At 47.1% G+C, this 21,457-nt stretch overlaps 1 protein-coding gene across 2 annotated transcripts in view; it reads right to left on the bottom strand.

The window, feature by feature from the left end:
• Positions 1–21,457, bottom strand: part of LOC141088895 (rho-related GTP-binding protein RhoC) — a 71,664-nt gene that overhangs the window by 17,538 nt on the left and 32,669 nt on the right. For both annotated transcript variants that reach the window (XM_073575119.1, XM_073575120.1), the window contains exon 2: positions 824–981. In XM_073575119.1, the coding sequence (XP_073431220.1) occupies positions 824–979 (156 nt within the window). In that variant the 5' untranslated portion in view covers positions 980–981. The remainder of the gene's footprint in view (positions 1–823; positions 982–21,457) is intronic.

Below are 21,457 nucleotides of genomic sequence, written 5' to 3'. Positions count from 1 at the left end.
GGACAGATACTCAAGCCAATAAGTTTACCCAGTTTTTCGTGGCAAAATTAGTAGTCTCGGCTTATACGATATATAATTTTTTATTAATAAAAATTACTTTTGGATGGACTAGTTACTCCTGTTTTTTTCTAAGCAAATTAATTGTAGTGCAGAAGTTTGTCTAGGCCTTTATAACCAGCATTAGCCCTAAAAACCACCAACTCTTAGACAATGAATTCTGTTTTGCTGATATTGTTTCAAAGCTTATATAGAACGTACAGGAGACGGAGAAATCTAAAGACACTTGGGGAGTTTGACACAAATGAAAACGTAAAATGTTTTAGTAAATTCTGCAAGATGATTTACTTAGTGTTCAGAAATATAGATTTTAATATTTCCATTGGTAGAAGGCAGGGGTTCAAAGACTATATTATTACAATGACTGACCAAATCAGAATAAAATCATTTCAACCCACAAAATATATATAACAAGTCCTAGAGAAATAAAAAAAACACAAATATTCACAAAAGCGCTAACGTACATACAGTTATGGTCGAAAGTGTTGGCTCCCTTGAAATTGTTCCAGAAAATTAAGTATTTCTCCCAGAACATTACTGAAATTACACACTTTGTTATACATGTTTATTTCCTTTGTATGTTGTTCCATTACACACAAAGGAAATAAACGTGTATAACAAAGTGTGTAATTTCAGTAATGTTCTGGGAGAAATACTTCATTTTCTGGAACAATTTCAAGGGCGCCAACACTTACGGCCATGACTGTATAAGGAGGCGCACACGCCTAACTGGGCAGTTTTATTATTAGAATTTCTCGCTTCTCACCTGTTTTCCATCCACTTCAATATCAGCAATGTAGTTCTCAAAGACTGTCGGCACATACACCTCAGGAAACTGATCCTTGCTGAACACAATTAACAGACAGGTTTTCCCGCATGCACCATCTCCAACAATTACTAGCTTTTTCCGGATCGCTGCCATTGCTGCAGAGAGAATAAGGGATTTCAATTATTCATAGTTTACATCCATTACGGGAAAATCTCATGTAAATCTTATTTTAACAGAAAAATTGTAGAGTTGTCTCAATCCACTCATTTTTAAAAACCGTGAGACAGAGTAGAGTGAGGACTATGCGTTACGTGAAGCCCTGAAAAATAAAAGTGACTACCATGTAATTCACACTTTTAAAAGGTTATTCATATGACATGCCATAATATGTCTGACAGATGCAGGACCCGCACCTACCCTCAGAAGTGGTGTTCCTCACCCACATCTTGTGCTTATAGATTTCCAGAACATCCATAAAAACGTATGGACCAAATACCATATATGCACGGTCAGTCGCTGTGTTAATTTTCCACCTCTATAGATATCATGGCCAGTGATAACTTTAACTGAAAAAAGGCGGGAGTTGCGCAAAAAATTTGCCACTTTTGGTTGGTTTTCATCAGTTTGACGCAGCTTTTCGGCGTAAATCGGTGGAGCTGGGGTAGTATAGGAGCGCGACTATGCCCACATTTAGGATTAGTATAAAATGCTGGTGCTTTGTACACCAGAAATGCTACTCAATTAAGGGTACTAAGCAGATTGCCATACGTGGAGTCCAGAGAGAGTCTTCCCCCTAATAATGGGGCTTTAGTCTTCCTCTAGATCAATGTTATGTTCTAGGTTTAACTAGATTAACAGCCTTCTTTCAACTTTAATGAAAACCTGTTACCAGGCTCTCATTATTTAAGCTAAGGCTAGTTTCACACTAGCGTTTATTTGACGCAGCGCACGGCGCCGCTAAGCCCCGCCCCCTGCCCGCCCCATCCGGGCAGTGCACGCCAAAATCCTACTAGCGCACGATCTGCGCACCCTATGCTAAAGATAGGGTGCGCAGATCGCAAGCGTCCATGTGCGATAGTAGGCGGCGATGACCGGATGGGGCGGGCAGGGAGCCGGCAGGGGGCGGGGCTTAGTGGCGCCGTATAAACGCTAGTGTGAAACTAGCCTGAGAACGGCATAATTTAGGGACAGAGACCCTGATACCAGACATGTGTCACTTACTGGTCTGCTTGGTGTAGTTTTGATAGAAATCAGTAGGAGATTATCAGTAGAGGACTAGTGCAGATGCTGCCATATAGTCCAGCCACTCCCCCACCACTGATTGGCAACTTTAGGAGTATAGTGTGCATAAAGCAGCCAATCAGTGGTGTGGGCGGGGTTATACAATCTAAAAAAAAAAAAAAAATACTGTTATCAGTGTTTTTCAGAATCCCAATTCTCTGAATATACATACGGTAGATTAAACTCACTTCTTGTAGTCACTAAGGAGCCATTTACACATTTTTATAGCATACTAAAACTCTATACAAAGTAATGGGGGGTTTTCATCTTTCTCTGCAAAAACCAGAGTTCACAAAGTATTGAACCTTTTTCTTCTTCAATCAGCCCACTTCCTGAGCACCATATCATGTGTCTAATATTATGTAAGTGTGGCTATTCATTATAGAAGTCAAGGTCAGGTATAACTATTCAGGAAACCTAAACCCTGGGGTTTTCTAAAGTCGTATGACTTCCTTCAAGAAATTACATTATGTTGTGTGCTTGTATCCACATATGTGTACACTGAACCGTGATTTACTGCATTCAATACATTTATATTGGCGAAATTGACATGCTGCAGATATGAACGACGTGCCACAAATCAACCTCCGAGTGTGATCCGCAAGTACACAGACGCATAGTGGACATGGGATTTCTAGAAATCACATCCACTATGCTGTAAAATCTGTCCACTGGGGGTTTGATGCTGCATAAATAAGCAGAAACAAACCCGCAGCAATTCCCGATTGTGGAAACTAAAGGCTATAACTCGTAGCTGTTCATTGCCTGTATTTCCCGCTGTGATCCGTTTGTGAATTTTGCATCAAATCTGTGCTCTCAGTGCCAAGACTTTAGGCTCGCTGCTGCACCAGCACCCCGGATACTTCTCACCCTATCCAAATTAGAACCATATACACTATCTGATCACGCAGCTTTAGGTCAGGACAACATGGGATCTTAAAGAATATTTGTTTCCAGATCAAAATTGGGCCATTTCTGCTCTCGTATTCCCGCTGCTCTCCTGAGTATTGGGTTTTATGTTAAAATCCACCATACGGTTCCAGAGATCTGGGCCATTTTAATTAGAAAAGCAAGCCACGCCCCCTTGGAAGTCCATAAAAATGATCAAATAAAAGAAGGCCCGTACCTCTGGTATAAATGGCAGATTTAAACAACAAAAAAAACAAAAAACACACACACGACTACTTGGGAGAGCAGCAGGAATAAAACAAGAGCAAAAACTGGCCACTTTTGATCTGGTGACACATTCTAAGTCACATGACTGCAATTTTCAGACTTGTCAGGCAACAAAATATTTATGCAAATTGCTGTCGCATGATTATTTTAGAGAAGACAGGGTGCATGCAACTTTCATCTGACAAGAGGGCTGGGTTCTTGCATTGTGTCTACGACAGGTCTTGCTGACCCCAGTGACAACCATTAGACGTGAACAGATGTCACTGAGACATTGCAATCGTCATGTCGTGCCGCACAAGACACGGTCCTATCCTTGAGGAGCTGGGCAGGATAGCGGATGATCATTTCAGGATTGTGACCAGCTGAAGGTAAACTCCTGATGACACTTTCCTCTCCATGCAGATTAAGTTTGGCTCCACTTTCAGCATTGACTCCATCCTTTCCTGCAGTATCTCCACTTGGCCGTCTCTACAGTTTTGCGCTCAGTGCGGCTGAAGTCTAAAAACCAAGTGCACCATCCAGTTAAACCACATAGTAACATAGCCGTAGGGAGGAAGGACAGGAATAGAGCAGGGCGTTGTGGGTAAAATGCTTCTTCTATATGTTCAACCACATAAGGCACTTCAACCTGGAATGCAGATCCACCCCACAACGGGGGACAGAAAGTCACCTGTAATGTTATCAGACACAGGTGTGGACTTTAGCCAACGTTACATAACCTTGGCTGAATTTCACAACCTGTAACAAAGCAATTGGAGCCATGACAGGAAAGACGGCTGTACAGACAGAACAAAGTCACATGGGTGTACAAGGAAAAAAGTGGTTAATTTCCTTCAAAAACTAAATAACACACAACACAAATAATTGTGAAGTATACATCAAAGGAGTCTTGTATTACCTGAAACTTTGAGTCACCTGTTGACTCACTTTCCTAACCCTGTGACATGGCGACACCTCATGCATGGCTCATAACTACGGTCATTTTCAGGGGATTTATCCGAGAGTCAAAGGGTGCGGCCTCGGAAAAAAGGTGAATAACGATGCACTTAAAATGGCCAAGGTATATCATAGCATCACCGTCATGTGACAAGGGTCAATGAGGTTCTGGAAACGTAAAAAAAAAAAACAAAAAACAAAAAAACACACACTAATCCAAACTAAGTGGTGCGATTCCATCTCTGTGTTGAATATGCTACAATTTTTTTTTTTTTTTTTTATAAAAAAAAAAAAATAGAAAAAAAAACAAAAAACACTGAAATCTTATCCAACCTCTGACTGGTTGGATTTCTTTAGACTATTCTGCTCATTCAGCCATGGAGAAGAAGTGTGCACAGGCCTCCATTGAGAGGAGAATTCATAGAATTCCAATCACATTCCTTTTAAAAGCCGATTAACTTCTACTTCTAAAGCCCCCTTCACACATAGCGAGATAGTTAGCGATATCGCTAAAGCATCACCGATTTTGTGCCGCAACAGCGATAATTGCTAGCGATCTCGCTACATGTGACACTTCTCTCCGACCCGGCTCCCGGCTGGATATCCCTGATCGCGCAGGATCGTCCTGGGCCATTTCACGTCGTTGGCTTCCTACTGGCACCGATGAGCGACTCCATGGACGCAGGAGGAAGTAGTCACCAGAGCTGCCGTCTGACAGGTAAGTAACGACCGCTGCTGCATCGCTGATCTGCCTGTTTGGCAGCTCACTAGCGACCATTTAGCGATGCACCAGCGATCCTGCCCGGGTCGTATCGTTGTCGGGATCGCTGGTGCATCGCTAAATGTAACGGGACCCTAACACTTTACTGATCCCTCTATCAGATTTACCACAAGAGGCGCCATGTCTACTGGAACACGGAAACTGATTGAAACATGCCCAGATGCTGCAGGTTTCATATAAAAGTGCCAAGGGAAAGAAGGTCAATTTTGCCACAGTCACCATCAGACCCCGTTCACAAACCTGACTAATCGTGATCTGATCAGTTTTCACCAGTTCCAGCATCCAGTTTACAGTAATACCACTAATCTAATTCCCTGCAGTCACTTTGCTCCTCAGGGCCAGTAGAAAGGTACCTGCACAGAAGACACTTTGTGCCTGCGCCAAAAGAAAGGCAGAAAACTGCAGAGGAAAGAAGAGAATAATGCGCATGGGTCGCCCTCCCAGGGCTGTGGGGTACTCTGTACCGGGCCGGTGTCAGGGGGATGTGGTGTCACAGCGGCGGTGACCCGGTCCATGGCCCTGGGTGCCCAAATCAATGGTGTTTTATGATATAGTTTATGTGATAGTTCGTGATGCCACCTGTGGTGTTTGGCAAGCAAGATGTTAAGCCAATGCTGCGTGCAGATCCTCTGGGGCTGATGGTGTGTTACAGCATAGATGGTGTAGCTCCCCACAGGTGAAGCTGTAACCCCAGGGCAGTGTATATGCGCAGGTGGTGTGAGGAATGTTGGTACCCAGATGTAGCGGTGCTGACGGTGTTAGCGCACAAGTGAATGGAAGACACCAGGGCTTGTAGTTCCAAAGCTTTACTCACAGTCCGTGGTACACACTGGTGCCTGCCTCCGTGCCGTGTCTTCCGGGGCAGAGACTCAACCTCCCGGGCAAGTCAGGATTCTCCTCGCCAACACTCCGCCAACATTTACCTTTCCTGAACGACTCCTCTATTGCGCCTTAAGGTGTGAAGAGCTACAGTACCGTGGTACTCTGAAGTTCCTCCTGTAAGATGTTCCTAACAACTCTACTCGTATGGCAGACAGCTGTAGCCTCTTTCGGGGACTCCCCTCTCCGGAATCCTGGCTCTCTATTCAGTTGCTGTTGTGCCCCGAGTCTTGGATGGGAGTAATGCATTTACAGCCAACTACTCCACTGGTGTCTGCTGCAGAACCATAAGTGTCCATACAACCTCGGGGACCGGGCCCCAGCCTTGCGCTGAGAACCTATAGGCAGGGTTCCTCTTCCATCCCACAACTCCTCTGTTCTCCTACTCCTTCGTTCCACACTGTTCCTCTCTCTCTTATGGAAGCTTGGTTGCAGTTCTACGTCTTTCTCCTTCTGTTCCTTTCCCGTGCCAGCTGGCTCAGATCACTGAGGCAGCTGCAGCAATCCTTCCAGGGATCCCCACTCCTCCCGAGTAGCTTCCTTCCTCTCTGACCCTCTGTCAGACTGACCTTCAAGACTGATCTGTAATTCTAAACCTTCCCAACCTTTTATATATCCTAACTCCACCCACCTCCAAGCACATCTCGTGTTACGAAGCAAGGACCCACGAAAGGTGCTCTGCAACCCTCTAAGCATGGAGCCGCAATGTGGTCCTGCCGAACTATCGTGTGTGGGGTGCAGGTGTTGGAGTGTGGAATGGAGTTCCCAACTTACCTAGTTGGTGGGGCACTACACCTTAGGAGAAGGTGCAGTACCTCTGTGGCGACAGCCTCAGGGGCGCCACACGCACACGTGAGATTTCCTCTAGATCGGCTGATGTCACAGGAACATAGATGTTGATGGGAGGTGAGATATATGGAGATGAAGTGCGGAGACAGCGTTGTCTTCCGGGCAGCATATTACTCGATCACGCCCGAGCATGTTCGGATAACACAATATCCGAGCACATTCGCTTATCACCGATAGTGGGCATGATATTTCTGTGCTTTATTTTTTTTTTTTACTTTGCTGAAACTGAATTGTGGTGAAATTTTGAAATCTGCAACACATTTGCCTAAAGAGAAATTTACATCTATTATTTGCAAATTTTAGCCACAGACTTGAATATAAGGAGGAAAATCCACAGGTGAAAATTGCTTTTGCGTTTTTCCACAGCAAAAATGCAATAAAAGCGCATTTAACGGCTCAGTGTTTAGCACTGCAGTGCTGGGGTCCTGAGTTCAAATCCCACCAAGAACAACATCTACAAGAAGTTTGTATATTCTCCGGTTTCCTCCCACATTCCAAAGACATACTGATAAGGAATTTAGATTTGGAGCCCCATCGGGGACAGTGCCTATAATGTCTGTAAAGTGCTGTGGAATTAATGACGCTACATAAATGAGTAAAAGAAATAAACCTACACATGACTCAATAAAATCTTAGCAAAGCTAAGTAACAGGACATTTCCAAAATAAAATAGTTTTAATTAAAATATGACAAAAATGCAGCTGCAAAAAAATGCAAGTTATGCTATTTGGTGAGTTTTTGATGCTGCAGATTTTCTGCACCTCATTGCAGGAACTTAGCTTTAGGCCTCTTTCACACTTCAGTTTTTTGCATCAGTTATAATCCGCCAAAAAGGCGGACAAGCGGATCCGTTCTCAACTGATGTGAACGGATGGCACAGGATCCGTTTTCAGACGGATCCTGAAAATGAAGAAATTTAAAGGAATCGCCGGGGAGAGAGAGAAAGAGAGAAAGAGAGAAAGAGAGAAAGAAAGAGAGAAAGAGAGAAAGAGAGAAAGAGAGAAAGAGAGAAAGAGAGAAAGAAAGAGAGAAAGAGATTTTTTGTTTTGTCCGGCACCCAGAAAGAAATTCGTGTTAAATCAGTGTTTGCAGGATCCGCCAGAGAAAAAAACGTTACAAGCTCCGTTTTGAAATTTTTGAGGATGGTGACGGACAGCAACTTTTGGCGGATCCTCACAGAAAACGGATGCAACGGCCAGCAATCCGTCACAATCCGCCATTAATGCAAGTCAATGGGAAAAAACGGATCCTCAAAAAAAATTTGAGGATCCGTTTTTTTTTCAAAACCTGGCGGATTGTGACTGATTGTAAAAAAAACGGAAGTGTGAAAGAGGCCTAAGGGAGCAGTCAGGCGACCGTATAACACTGACAATCACATCGCAATGCTCGGATTGGTTGGTGTCTTGCCTGACTTGAGCATTTTGCGTATTTCTGTACATCTGTCACTCAGGTCAGGAGAGCCGTAGGCCAGTCCGAGCATTGCGATATGATCTTCGTCCATGTTAGGGTATGTTTCCACTTGCGGGATTACATCCGGATTAGCTGCAGGTTGAACACTGCATTAATCCGCAGCATCCAGATGTTACAGCATAGTGGAGCTGATTTTATGAAATCCCGTCTCCCCATGCGCGCGAACAAGCATCGGGCAGCCCTGCATTTCCAGACACGCGGCGCGTCTTTTTACACCACAACATGTCTGTTTACCTTGCGGAGACACTCAGTCTCAGCAAGGTAAACAGCTTGCTCTATGTATACGATGCGGCGATTCCGGATTTGTTCAATGAGCACATCCGGAATCACCGTATGTACAGAAGGGGGTGGGGCTTTGGTCGGACCAGGGTATCCACTCCGTCCAAAGCGCAAGAAATGCGCTATGTGGAAACATACCCTTATACGGCCGCCTGACTGTGCCCTTAGGCCAATTCACTGCTGTACATACCCCCCCCCCCCCCCTTCAAGCAGTACTTTGTCCCACAGAGTAGAATAGATTTAGTCACACATTGTTAAAACCATGGATCGGATAGCGAGATCCCCATGACTCAGCACAGGTATCAATCTGATCCTACTGTATATGGATCCTATGTGCAGATCAGACTCAGCCTTTCAAGTCTATGGGGATCCGTGAGACACAGCTGCAGTTCGGAGACTTCACATTTGCATCACGGATTTGTAGCTTAGTGATAAACCTGAGTAAAAAAAGTGATCTTCCAAAAAGGTGTTTTTCCAGGTCATCCCTCCTGACAGCACTATGGAGGTAGTCCTTCTTATCCTTGATGGGACAGGAAACAACGAGAGGCTAAAAGAACCCTCCCCTCTTCACCCCTGTTTTTTCCAGTCACATGGAGGATAGGAATAACAAGAGTAAAGCTCCAGCGTATCCCTCCTGGATGTACCTGGCAGATCCAGCGTGGATTGGGTGGCCCAGCCTCTCCCTTCCCACTGTAAAACAGTCTGTGGCAGACTCCCTCCGAAGGGGGGGGGGGGTCCCTCAGTCTACCTGGTGAGCGCTGCTCCTGGGCTGAAAACCACTTCCTCCCGCAGGGAGACTCTCAGCTCTGGCGTCTGCCTCCGGCACGCTGAACATGCCTGCAGGCGCACTTCCGGTGATGTCATCAGTGCAGCCGGGCAGAGCACTTTCGAGTCGCAGTCAGCGTGCGTTCCAAGGTGGAATGCAGAAGAAGCAGGAACCCAGGGGCACCTCATCAGTAGGCTATTGTATAAAATGCACTACCAGAATGTCGGTATGGCTGCCCTACTGTATGCCCGAGCATGGAGGATACAGCCAAAACAGACTGTAGCTTATGGCCTGGGGCACATAAGTAGGGGGCTGGTTATAGAAGTACCCTGAGAATCCATATTTCAGCATTAAGCGTTTTGTTTGATTCTCCCCTTGTGGCCCACTCTTGGTTAGCGAGGTTTTCCAGAGCCGTACAGAGACTGAAGCCCTTGGTAAGGAGATTGGTCCCATCCTGGGATTTCAACCTGGTGCTCAATGCACCATGTAGGCACACGCATGAGCCGATGAATAATGCAGAGTTTTGTAGGCTCTCATTTAAAACTGCCGTTCTGGTGGCCATTACATCAGCCAAGAGGGTAGGAGAGTTACAAGCCTCATCTATAAGGGACCCTTATCTTCAGATATTCGAGGATCAAATAGTTTTGAGGCCCGGCCTTCCTCCCCAAAGTTATATCTGTCCTAAATATAAATCAGGAGGTTATTCTTCCTTCTGCCAGCACCTTAGGAATCCTAAGGAATAGACTTTCCACCTCTTAAAGCCCTGTTACACAGCGATATCGCCGATTTTGTGACACATCAGTGATCTCTCCAGCAGCGACCAGCCCCCCTGATCGTGCTGGATCGTCCTGGGCAGTTTTTTCATCGCTGGTCTCCCGCTGGCCAGCACGCATCGCTGCGTGGGGCAGCAGGAGCCAGCGACGCTGCACGCTGGTTTCCAAGGTAAACATCGGGTTTCTAAGAGACGCGCGGCTCTTAGAAACCTGCTGTTTACGTTGGATGCCAGCTTGCTCACTGATCCTGATTGCTGGAGGGGTTGTCTATGTGACAGCTCACCAGTGATCAGCCTAACGATGTCCCAGCGATCCCATCATGTTGGATCATTGGTGGGATCTCTGGGACATAGTTGTGTGTAACAGGGCCTTTAGACGCAAGACAGATGGTTCTCAGTTACCTAGAGCAGGGGTGGGGAACCTTTTTTCTGCCAAGGGCCATTTGGAATTTTATATTGGTGTTCGGGGGTCATATAAAAATGAATAACTTACACATTAGCCAACTATAATCAAACATTTAAATAACTTGCAGCTCCCCTCCTCCACACACAGACAGCATAGTTCAGCTCCCCCCCTCCACACACAGACAGTATAGTGCAGCTCCCCAATACACAGAATAGTGCAGCCCCCCCCCCCACACTACTAATCCTTCCTCCTTGTTCTGCGCACTGCTCCAGGCTCTGCTACGGTCTCAGCGACTCCACTGATGGTACAGCGTGGCAAACAAGGAAGTGATGTCATTGCTTGCCTGCTGAGTTACAAGAGGAGGAGGAGTGATGGGATAGGGAGTGTCTGATGTTCTCTCCTCCATCACTGCTTTGAACTGTATTGACGTCTATGATGCCGATAGGTTGAATGAGCGATGGGGCGGCGCCGAGCCACATAGCGGCTGTGTGCAGTGCCGCTATTTGAATTAAAGGCCCCATGGCCAAATACAGGCAAAGTGGCTAGGGGCCGCACCAGATGATAGCGAGGGCCATATACGGCCTGCAGGCCGGACATTCCCCACCCCTGACCTAGAGGCTACCAGGGACTGCAGACAGGATCTAAACTTGTTGTCGAATACGAGGAATTAAGGGGAAGGAGGCAAAATTCATGATAGCGATATGGATTAGATCCACAATTGGGCTGGCTTATGAAGCAGAAAGGACGCCTGCCCCTCAAAACATTAAGGGCCCATTCAACCAGAGCAGTATCCACTTCATAGTCAGAAAGAGGGGGAGCTTCAGTTCATCAGATCTGTAGGGCCTTGCCTTTGGGCAGGAAGGTTCTTCAAGCAGTGGTCCCACCCTAATGCCATACTTTGGTATCCACCATAGTGCTGTCAGGAAGGATGACTCGGAAACTGTAATTAGACCTACTGGTAATTGTGTTTCCATTAAACCATCTTCACAGCACGATTAGTTCCCTCCCCTTGAGAAAATTCTGTACTTATGTGAAGTAACGTTTGTATAAAGAATGTTTAATAAATTCCGTTGCATCCATCCGGTGTGGTACTTGAAAAACACAATTACCAGTAGGTCGAATTACCATTTTTTAATGGCTTGGAAGCAAGGACACTTCAACACACAAAAGCAATTCGGTACAACTAGGTTGACACCTGAGGAAAAATTGGGCTACTTCTCTTGGATTTTAACACTCCCACAGATGTGTGAACTTAGCCTCAGGGCTCATGCAGACGAGCATTTAAATCGTCAGTTTGCTGTCTGATTTTCGGTCAGATAGTACACAGACAGGGCACTGATCAAGGTTATTCAATAGGGCTGTGCACACAGAATAATTTCTCGGTTCAACTGTCCATGAGACAAAAAAAAAAAAAAAAGCAGCATGAACCCTTTTCTACCGAATCTCGGATGAGACTCACATTCAAGTCTATGGGTGCGAGAAATAAAAATATCTGATCTCACACGGAATATCCAAGTGGCATCCAATTTTTACAGATAGGTTTATAATAGAAATCTAAATGTAAATACTTATGTCCCCCCAAAAAATTGAGAAAAGTATTCAAGGTGTGATAATTTCTCTGGTTAGCCAATAAAGGTATCACACCTTGAATACTTTTCTCAAATTTTTTTTTTGGGGGGGGGGGGACATAAGTATTTACATCTATTTTTCTGGCTAACACGGTACCACAATTTTATATTGTACATAATAGAAATCTAAGAAACTGTATGTGATCATGGATGTGGGTCGCCCTCCCAGGGCCGTGGGGTACTCTGTACCAGGCTGGTGCCGGGGGGGGGGGGGGGGATGTGTCACAGCAGCGTTGACCAAGTCCGTGGCCCTGGGCGCCCAAATATCAATGGAAGTTTGTAATGTAGTTTAACTGGAATAGTTCGTGACGCCACCTGTGGTGTTCGGCAAGGGAGGTGTTAAGCCAACGCTGCAGACAGATCCTCTGGGACAGATGGTGTGGTGCAGCAGTGATGGTATAGCCCTCCACAGGCAGGGCTGATGTCCCAGGGCAGTGTAGATGTGGGGACACTTAGGTGGTGTAGTGTCCGGCGCAGGGGATGTTGCAGTGCCAGGCAGACGGACGCAGGAAGGAATGGAGGACACCAGGGCATGCAGTTCCAAAGCTTTACTCACAGTAGTGCCCGCTTCTGTACCGTGTCCTCCGGGCCAGGGACTCAGCCAACCTCCAGGCAAGAAGGAAAGCTCCCCTCCACACTCCGCCAACTTTTGTGCCTTTCCTGAACGACTCCACTATAGCGTCTTAAAGTGTGAAGATCTCCCAGTACTGAGTTACACTGGAGTTCCTCCTTACTGATGTTCCCTGGAACTCTACTTGTACGGCAGACAGCTGTAGCCTACTTCGGGGACTCCCTTCTCCTGAGTCCCAGCTCTCTATCCAGTTGCTGTTGTGCCCCAAGTCTTAGGCTGGTTTCACATTAGCGCTTTTTAAGCGCACGCACGGCCGGGGGTAGCTCCGCCCCCGAGCCGGCTCTCTGCCCGGCGTGCCCGCCCCTTGCTTGTAGCGCCGCCTCCTAGCGGACAGCGGCGCCTGCGATCGGCGCACCCTATCTTTAGCATAGGGTGCGCAGATCGTGCGCAGGCCGTGCGCTAGTTGCGCTTTGATCTGCGCTGCGCACTTTTGACGGTGTGCCGTGCGCGCCAAAATCAAACTTTTCGGATTTTGGCGCGCACGGCGCACCGTCAAAAGTGCGCAGCGCAGGTCAAAGCGCAACTAGCGCACGGCCTGCGCACGATCTGCGCACCCTATGCTAAAGATAGGGTGCGCCGATCGCAGGCGCCGCTGTCCGCTAGGAGGCGGCGCTACAAGCAAGGGGCGGGCACGCCGGGCAGAGAGCCGGCTCGGGGGCGGAGCTACCCCCGGCCGTGCGTGCGCTTAAAAAGCGCTAATGTGAAACCAGCCTTAGATGGGAGTAGTGCATTTACAGCCAACTACTCCACCGGTGTCTGCTGCAGAACCATAAGTGTCCATACAACCTCGGGGACCAGGCCCCGGCCCTGCGCTGAGAACCTATAGGCAGGGTTCCTCTTCTAACCCACGTCCTCTCTACTCCTTCGTTCCGTACTGGTCTTTCTCTCTCTTATGGAAGCTTAGGTTTCAGTTCTACGTCCTTCTCCTTTCCCATGCCAGCTGGCTCAGATCACTGAGGCAGCTGCAGCACTTTTTCCTCCATCCCTTCTTCCAGGGATCCTCACTCCTGTCTGAGTGACTTCCTACCTGACTGACCTTCTGTCAGACTGACCTGTCATCCTACACTTTCCCACTCTTATGTATCCAAGGCCGGTTTCACATTTGCGCTTTATAGCGCAGCGACGGCCTGCGCACGGCCGCCGCTAAGCCCCGCCCCCTCCATCCGGTCCTCGCCGCCTACTAGCGCATATGGGCGCTTGCGATCTGCGCACCCTTTCTTTAGCATAGGGTGCGCAGATAGCGCTAGCAGGATTTTGCTGTGCGCTGCGCACTTTTGAAGGTGCGCCCATGTGCGCCGAACGCAGCATGTTGCATTTCGGCGCGCACGACAAAATCCTGCTAGCGCACGGCCAGCGCACGATCTGCGCACCCTATGCTAAAGACAGGGTGTGCAGATTGCAAGCGCCCATGTGCGCTAGTAGTCGGCGATGACCGGATGGGGCGGGCAGGGAGCCGGCAGGGGGGAGGGCTTAGCGGCGGCCGTGCGCAGGCCGACACTGCGCTATAAAGCGCAAATGTGAAACAGGCCTTAACGCCACCCACCTTCCAGCACATCCAGTGTTCCAAACAGGGAACCACCAAAGGTGCTCTGCTACTCTCTAAGCACTGAGCCGCAATGTGGTTGTGCAGAACTACCCTGTTGTGTGGGGTGCGAATGTTGGAGTGTGGAAAGGATTTCCCACCCTACCTGGATGGTGGGGCACTACACCTTAGGAGAAGGTGCAGTACCTCTGTGACAGATCCCAGTCACACACAGCGATCACTGTGTGAGGCTATGTGGGGTCTCATATTGAATATAGGGAGGCTACATGGGGGCTCATACTGAATTTAGGGGGGCTCATACTGAATTTAGGGAGGCTCATGCTGTATACAGAATGGCTGTTGGTGGGTTCATACGGTATATAGGGAATTTTAAGTGATAATTGATATCAATATTGTAGGTTAGTATTAATATTGGGCAGAATTAATGTCAACATATTGATGCGGCCCTCTGGGAAAGTTAATTGCTCACCCTTGCCATACAATACCCGTCAGGCGATTTGATAAAGAATCAGGAATTATGACAAAAATCAAATAGGTAGGTGGCTCACCCAGTTAGCAATAGCTTGAGAATGGTGCCAGTTCCTCTGGAGGAAGCCACCAAACTCCTGTAGATCAATAGAGTGAAGGAGCAGCGCACCTAAAGGCACCTGGAAATGCTTCAAATCGGACGCATTGTTAGTATTTCATATCCATTGGTTACGCCGCAGTAAATACAGTATTCCTTTACAACTTCGGGTGAAAACCCTTCAGTCGTATGTGTCATGTTCAATGCATATAGGTCAGCGGAGGTCCAGGATGCGGGGTGGTCTACCCCCAAACAGGGCCAACTAGGATCCATCTGTATCAAGTCTTCCGGACAGGCATTACTCACAAAAAATACCCAGCAGCTCATTGGTGATCAGAGGAAAAGGAAATTAATGCCACATGGAGGAAACAAAGTGTTCCTGTCCATGTCCTATACAAATGACTGAATGATAAGCAGTTTGACATTTACAGCCCTTCAGAAAGGTTCTTCTGAAAAATGCATTTGTAATCATTCCACGTACTGCCATCAAGCTCCATCAAATTCATCCTGAGCTTGGTCCCAATTACACAGACACTGGCATTGCTCACGTGCACCCAGCACATGTAACGGTATTTATTTAGAGGGTAGATCTGGGAAGGAGCGCAGTCACATACTTCATGTGAAAACTAATATAGCACAAGACAAAATATAAATAGAATAATATCTGCAGAAGTGAAGCTCTTCCTATTCTCATCCATTTTTGCTGATCAGTAATAAGTGTTAAAAGCACAAGGCAAATGACAGCTCTGACATTAACATTCTGTTTCACACACAGCGGTTATGCTGCAGTGGCAAAAAGTTAGTAGCGCTGCGCCACTACTTTTATATTAATGACCAATTCTAAAAATGGGTCATCAATATAAGATTGGTGGGAATTTAACACATGCCGCCCCCACCGATCAGCTGTTCTCAGTGCCAGAATGGTGTTAGCAGTTACAAAGCTCAACAGCACAGCTTGGTCAACAGTTCCACTGATGTTTGAATAGAGGTGAACCATCAGTACTCTGCAACAACTGCTACATACTGTAGTTGACGATCTATAATGTTCAGTTCCACAGCTGCCAACTGGCACTGAGAACAGCTGATCGGCGAGGGTGCCGGTTCACCACCTATCTTATATTGATGACCTGTGACAGGGATAGGTCATCAATATGAGTAGTGGAGCAACACTTTAAATTTGTGAAGGGCCAACAGCTGGAAGCACAAGGAACATCTACCTACTTTGTATGAGAAATTACATCCTCATTCTTGAGTTGGAGGGTTGCCTCAGCTCTAAGACCATAATCTATCAGTGCCTTGTACACAATAGCCATTTTGACTCCTACATACACAGGAGTGCTTAGCTCAGCCAACCAATTCTGTGTTCCCAGTGGGAGAGTCACTACCAGACTCTTCTGGTGGTAGCTCATCTCGCAAGACAACAAATAGATCATCCATTGGAAAACCAACATGCCTGATCCTAGAACATTTTAATGACTTCATGCAAGGAGTATTTTAACATGTAAATTGAATTTGGTACAAATGTGCAACATTTCCTGTGACAATGATATAATGGGAGTATTTAGTTGGCTAGGATTATAAATTACATACTGTATATACACAGGACAGATTGATAGAGTTCCAGTAACAGCTGTGCGGTTTGGATATCCATATGGGATGCAATTAATATAATCCGCTAAACAATGGTTCTCCTAGCAGATTGCAGTTATCATGAGACTGGATTGTTTGCCAGTGTTGATTAACATCGTATCAGTTCTAATCAGAGAATGATTAAATATCTGGCTCTTTGAAAAGTCGTTTTTCTGGGCTTGACCTGGTAATTTGTTAAATCTGCTTTGCTTACTTGACCTTCAGCGCCTCATTCATGAAAGCAATACTATTTCAGAGACCATATAGATTAGCACACCAATATTTACACCCAGTTGACTTGCCCAATCTCTGGCCTCGGCAATATATGGGAATGTGAACTTTTATTTTAAAAAGGGAATGTGTCAGCAAAAGTTCACCCCTAAATCTATATATGCTTAAGGTTATTTATTTATGCATTTTACTCATTTATATAGCGCAATTCCACAGTGCTTTACACACATTACCACTGTACTCGATGGGGCTCACAATCTAAATTCCCCATCAGTAGGTCTTTGGAATGTGGGAGGAAACCCACGCAAACATGGGGAGAACATACAGACTCCTTGTCCAGCAATACCTTTAGTTGGTCAGTCCATTCCTTGGTTATTGAGATTTTCAGCATTGAAATTGATATGCAAAATGGCTATGCAACAGCCCTGGTATGGGGCCATTCCGTTCATCGCTATCCACAGCCGATTGAATAACCACAGACAACAGGTCTCGGGGATAACAGCTGCCTTACTTCAGAACGGGGAGAAACAGTTATGGTAACAGCTCAAGGGGGGAATCCACGACCTATACAGTTCAGGATTGGATTCTGACACAGAATTGAAGTTCTAGGAGCTTTAAGAACCTGTATTAGGCTGTGTGCCCAAGTTGCATTTTTTAAAGCATTTTTGAAGCGTTTATGCCAGATCAGACGCTTCACAAACGCTTAAAATAAGCATCCCATTTATTTTAATGCATTTTGGCCTTTTTGTGCCAATTGATGCGTTTTTTTTTCAAAATAGGAAACGCTTAGCGGCTAAAAACGCAGCCTGTTCATTATTTTCCGCACAAGTCCACGTTTTTAGCCATTTCCTACGAGTCCAGAAGACGCGCAGAAAAAAAACGCATCAAAAACACGTGGTTTCTGGGAAGGAGTCGGGTTTTGTGTCAGGTTTTAAACGCTAATGTGGGCACATAGCCTTAGTTAGGAGCAGTGCTTGTAGGTAGTTATGTGGCGCACCTGAGGCTCAGTCGCCACAGAGGTACTGCACCTCCTCCTGAGGTGTGGTACCCCACCATCCAGGTAACACCTGCAACACCTGCACCCCACACCACAAAGTAGTTGTCGCGTCCGTCTGCGGGTCTGGGCTGCAGACAGACAGCGCCCCGAGTAGCACCGACACCCTTAACCCCTATACAGGGATCTGGATTTACTGCAGAGCCCAGGAAGCGCTGTCTGAACAGGAGCAGAGTGCCAGAGCAGAACGGTCGCAATAGAACAGCAGGAAGGGAGCCAAAAATGGGGTCGGAAACCAGGCGAGCAGTGGAGGTACAGAAACGGCAGGCAGAGGCAGCGTCGAGAGTCCAGGCAGAGGTCAAAAACCGGGAGAGTAGCGGAGGTACAAAATCGTCAGGCAGTAGAGGGGGTCAGGAATCCAGGCCGAGGTCAGCGTCATTAATCAGGAGAAATGCAAGGTACAAAAACGGCAGGCAACAGAGTAGTCAGAAGTTCAGGCTGAGGTCGGAGTTAACGATAGGCAATCACAAGTAACACGTAGGGGAACCAAGAATATATCCGGCGGCTTGCAAGCCCAGTCCCAAGGTATTTGAGGGATCAGGTCGTCCCTCACAGGCTCCCGGGCTGGTGATGTCATCAGGACCGCCCCCAGGACCAGACCTGATGATGATGCACCAGCCCCTTCATGACTGACAGAGGAGCGGAGTCTGCGTCCAGTAGACGCCTGCGCAGAAGCCCTTTCATTGTTGCCGCCCTCACTCGGGCGCGAGCCACGGCGCCTCCTAGTGGTTGAGGGCGGAACAGCAGGCCCCGAGATCGACGACGACATGTCAGTCCGGCGTCTCCTGGTGGCCGAGGCCTGGACAGCAGGCCCCGAGCCCGAGGGCGGCGTGACAGTCCGTCGCCTCCTAGTGGCTGAGGGCGGAACAGCGGGCCCCGAGTCTGACGGCGACGTGACAGTAGTGTAGCAAAGCACCTTCGGCGGCTCCCTGCTTGGAGTATAGCAAAGCACCCATTTGGTGGCTCCCTGCTTGGAACACGAAACGTGCTGGGAGGTGGGTGGAGTTAGATTATATTAAAAAGAGCGGGAAGAGTTGAGTGTAGTCAGCAGTTGGTTAGAGAGTTGGAGAGAAGATGATCCCTAGAGAGAGAGAGGGATGGATGGAGGTGCTGCAGCAGATCCCAGTGACCCAGGTCTGCTGGCACGGGAAAGGAAGAGAGAGAGCACGAGCGAGCAACGTAGACTGGAAGCCTGACTCTCCATAGAGAGGAAGATCAGTGCGGAGCGTGAGGAGTAAAAGAGAACAGAGGACGTGGGTTAGAAGAGAACCCTTCCTAGAAGTTCTAAGCGCAAGGCCGGGGCCCGGTCCCCGAAATTGTACGGATACTAATGGTCCTGCAGCAGACACCGGAGGAATAGAAGTAGTGACCACTTTATTCCCACACAAGACTTGGGGGCACAACAGCAACATAATAGTGAGCCGGGACTTATTAGCAAGGAGTCCCCGAAGCAGGCTACAGCTGTCTGCCGTACAAGTAGAGTTCACAGGAACATCGGGCAGGAGGAACTCCAGTGTAACTCCGTACTAGGAGTACTTCACCTAAAGGCGCTATAAGAGGAGACGTTCAGAAAGGTACATGTTGGCGGAGTGTTGGAAAGGAGTATTCCATCTGGCCTGGAGGTTGACCGAGTCCCTGATCCGGAGGACATGTTTTGTGAGTTCATTTTCCCCTTCGTCACTGAGGTCTGGTGAACTCCCTATTCTGGTGAAGGAAGGTAATGAGCCTGATTATCAGGCACCTGAACCTGATGAGGATGACTGGCTGAGTAGAGTCACGGACTGGATATAAGGCTGCCAACGCCCTTCTGCCCTGCGGGTGATTTCTCTGTGGACTTCTAGGACACCAGTCTGATTCCTGTTCCTCTAAGCTAAGTTTTTCTGCTTTGCCTGTTTGCATTAGTGTTTTGTTTTCCTTGCTTTTCTGGATTCTGCCATTCCCTGCTGGGGTGAGCTGAATCTCCTTTTGCCTGTAGCTCTGTCTTCAGAATATTCCTGAGTACTGACATAGCTTTTTTGAAGCCTAGCGTCTTCAGGGCCTTTTTCACTGTCAGTCTGTTGGCTCTTATTTTCATAGGGTTTTTCACGGATTGCAGACAGCAGCCTTCCTGTCCTTTTCTATCTAGCTAGATTGGGCCCCGTCTTTGCTCAGTCTATCTTTCTGCCCGTGTTAGTGTTTTCATCTTGCTTCACCGTCATTATATGTTGGGGGCTGCCTATTGCTTTGGGGTCTGCACTGGGGCAGTTTAGTTTTCCCCTTTCTTTCTTTAGGCCTAGCTATTTCTCTGGCTGTGATCGAGGGGTCTAGGGCATCGTAGGAACCCCCCACGGCTACTGCTAGTTGTGTTGATAGGTTCAGGGGTCTGCAATCCGATAGCTGCCAACTTCTCTGGTTTTCTGGACTTAGCTAGCATTTCTGTTTTTTCCTCCTACGGTGACTCAATCATAACAGACATGGCACAGACTGAGTAAAGCTTTGGAACTACATGCCCTGGTGTCCTCCACTTATTCCTGCGCCAACCTGCCCAGCACTACTACATCCCTTGTACCTGACACTATACCATCTATGCGTCACCTCACCTACTCTGCCCTGGGACTACAGCCCTGCCTGTGGAGGGCTATACCATCACTGCTGCACCACACCATCTGTCCCAGAGGATCTGTCTGCAGCGTCGGCTTACATCTTCATTGCCGAACACCACAGGTGGCGTCACGAATCACTTATAAACTTTAATCACCACAAGCACACTGAAACAACCCCCTTTTACAATGGGCACCCAGGGCCACAGGCCAGGTCACAGCTGACGTGACATCTCCTATTGAAGCTCATCGGGGCCCGGTACAGAGTACCCCACAGCCCTGGGAGGGCAACCCATTTATAAGAGAGTTCAAAGTCTCTTGGTGGCATAAAGGCAGCAGAGGGAATATATGGCAATATTTACAGACCTGATATCCCGTATTTATTTTCTCAGGTTGTCACGATACGTGCAGAAATATACTTGAAGTAAATAACGGATAATTTGAGGAGAGGCGGGGGACACTCGATTTCCTCAAGCGGAGCAATAGGTTCTTCTGTACACATTTAGTGCGACCTAATGCTGGAGAAACACACCTTAAACCGGACAGCAGGGATCCAGGGTTAAAAAAAAAAAAAAAAAAAACTAACATTAAAAGCATAACTTAGGGGTGAGTTGAGGTGTACAAAAGCGAATCACAGTCCAAGGTTACTTAAAGGGACATACCCAGTCTGGACTGGGTCACTACAGCTACAATAGATCTGAAGCCTCTCTTCAGCTCTATTCCCTGCCCAGCACTGTCTCCTCCTGTCTATCTGCCTCTATGCGGTGTGACTTCAGGCACAGAAGCAGTCAGTTAAACAGGAGGAGTAGGCAGCAACAGCTGGGGAATTGAGCAGCATGACAGGATTGAGATCTTCATCCTCATTTGCATATAAATTCAAACACCAATTTCTCAGTAACTGAGATCGGGGATGGTTATGTAATGGCCTTGACTTGTCTTTGAAAGAGCTACATGTGCATTTAAACATTAAATCTCAATATCCTTAGTTTGATGTTTTCCTCTTTTCATAATCCTTAAAAACAGCAAGTCATTTTCTGATGACATTCTCTTTATGTTTATTAACATGGATTAGGATTAGCAGCAGCTTTTTTACTTCTTAAAATTTAAAATTAAATTTTCTACCTGCTTTTTATTTATTTCTCAAATATTGTGCCTCCATAAAAAAGGTAAAAGGCC

Source organism: Dendrobates tinctorius, unplaced genomic scaffold, assembly GCF_039654945.1.
Source record: "Dendrobates tinctorius isolate UK_male_01 unplaced genomic scaffold, ASM3965494v1 ptg000042l, whole genome shotgun sequence".
NCBI classification, from domain to species: domain Eukaryota; kingdom Metazoa; phylum Chordata; class Amphibia; order Anura; family Dendrobatidae; genus Dendrobates; species Dendrobates tinctorius.
This window is presented reverse-complemented; position numbering and strand designations above follow the sequence as displayed.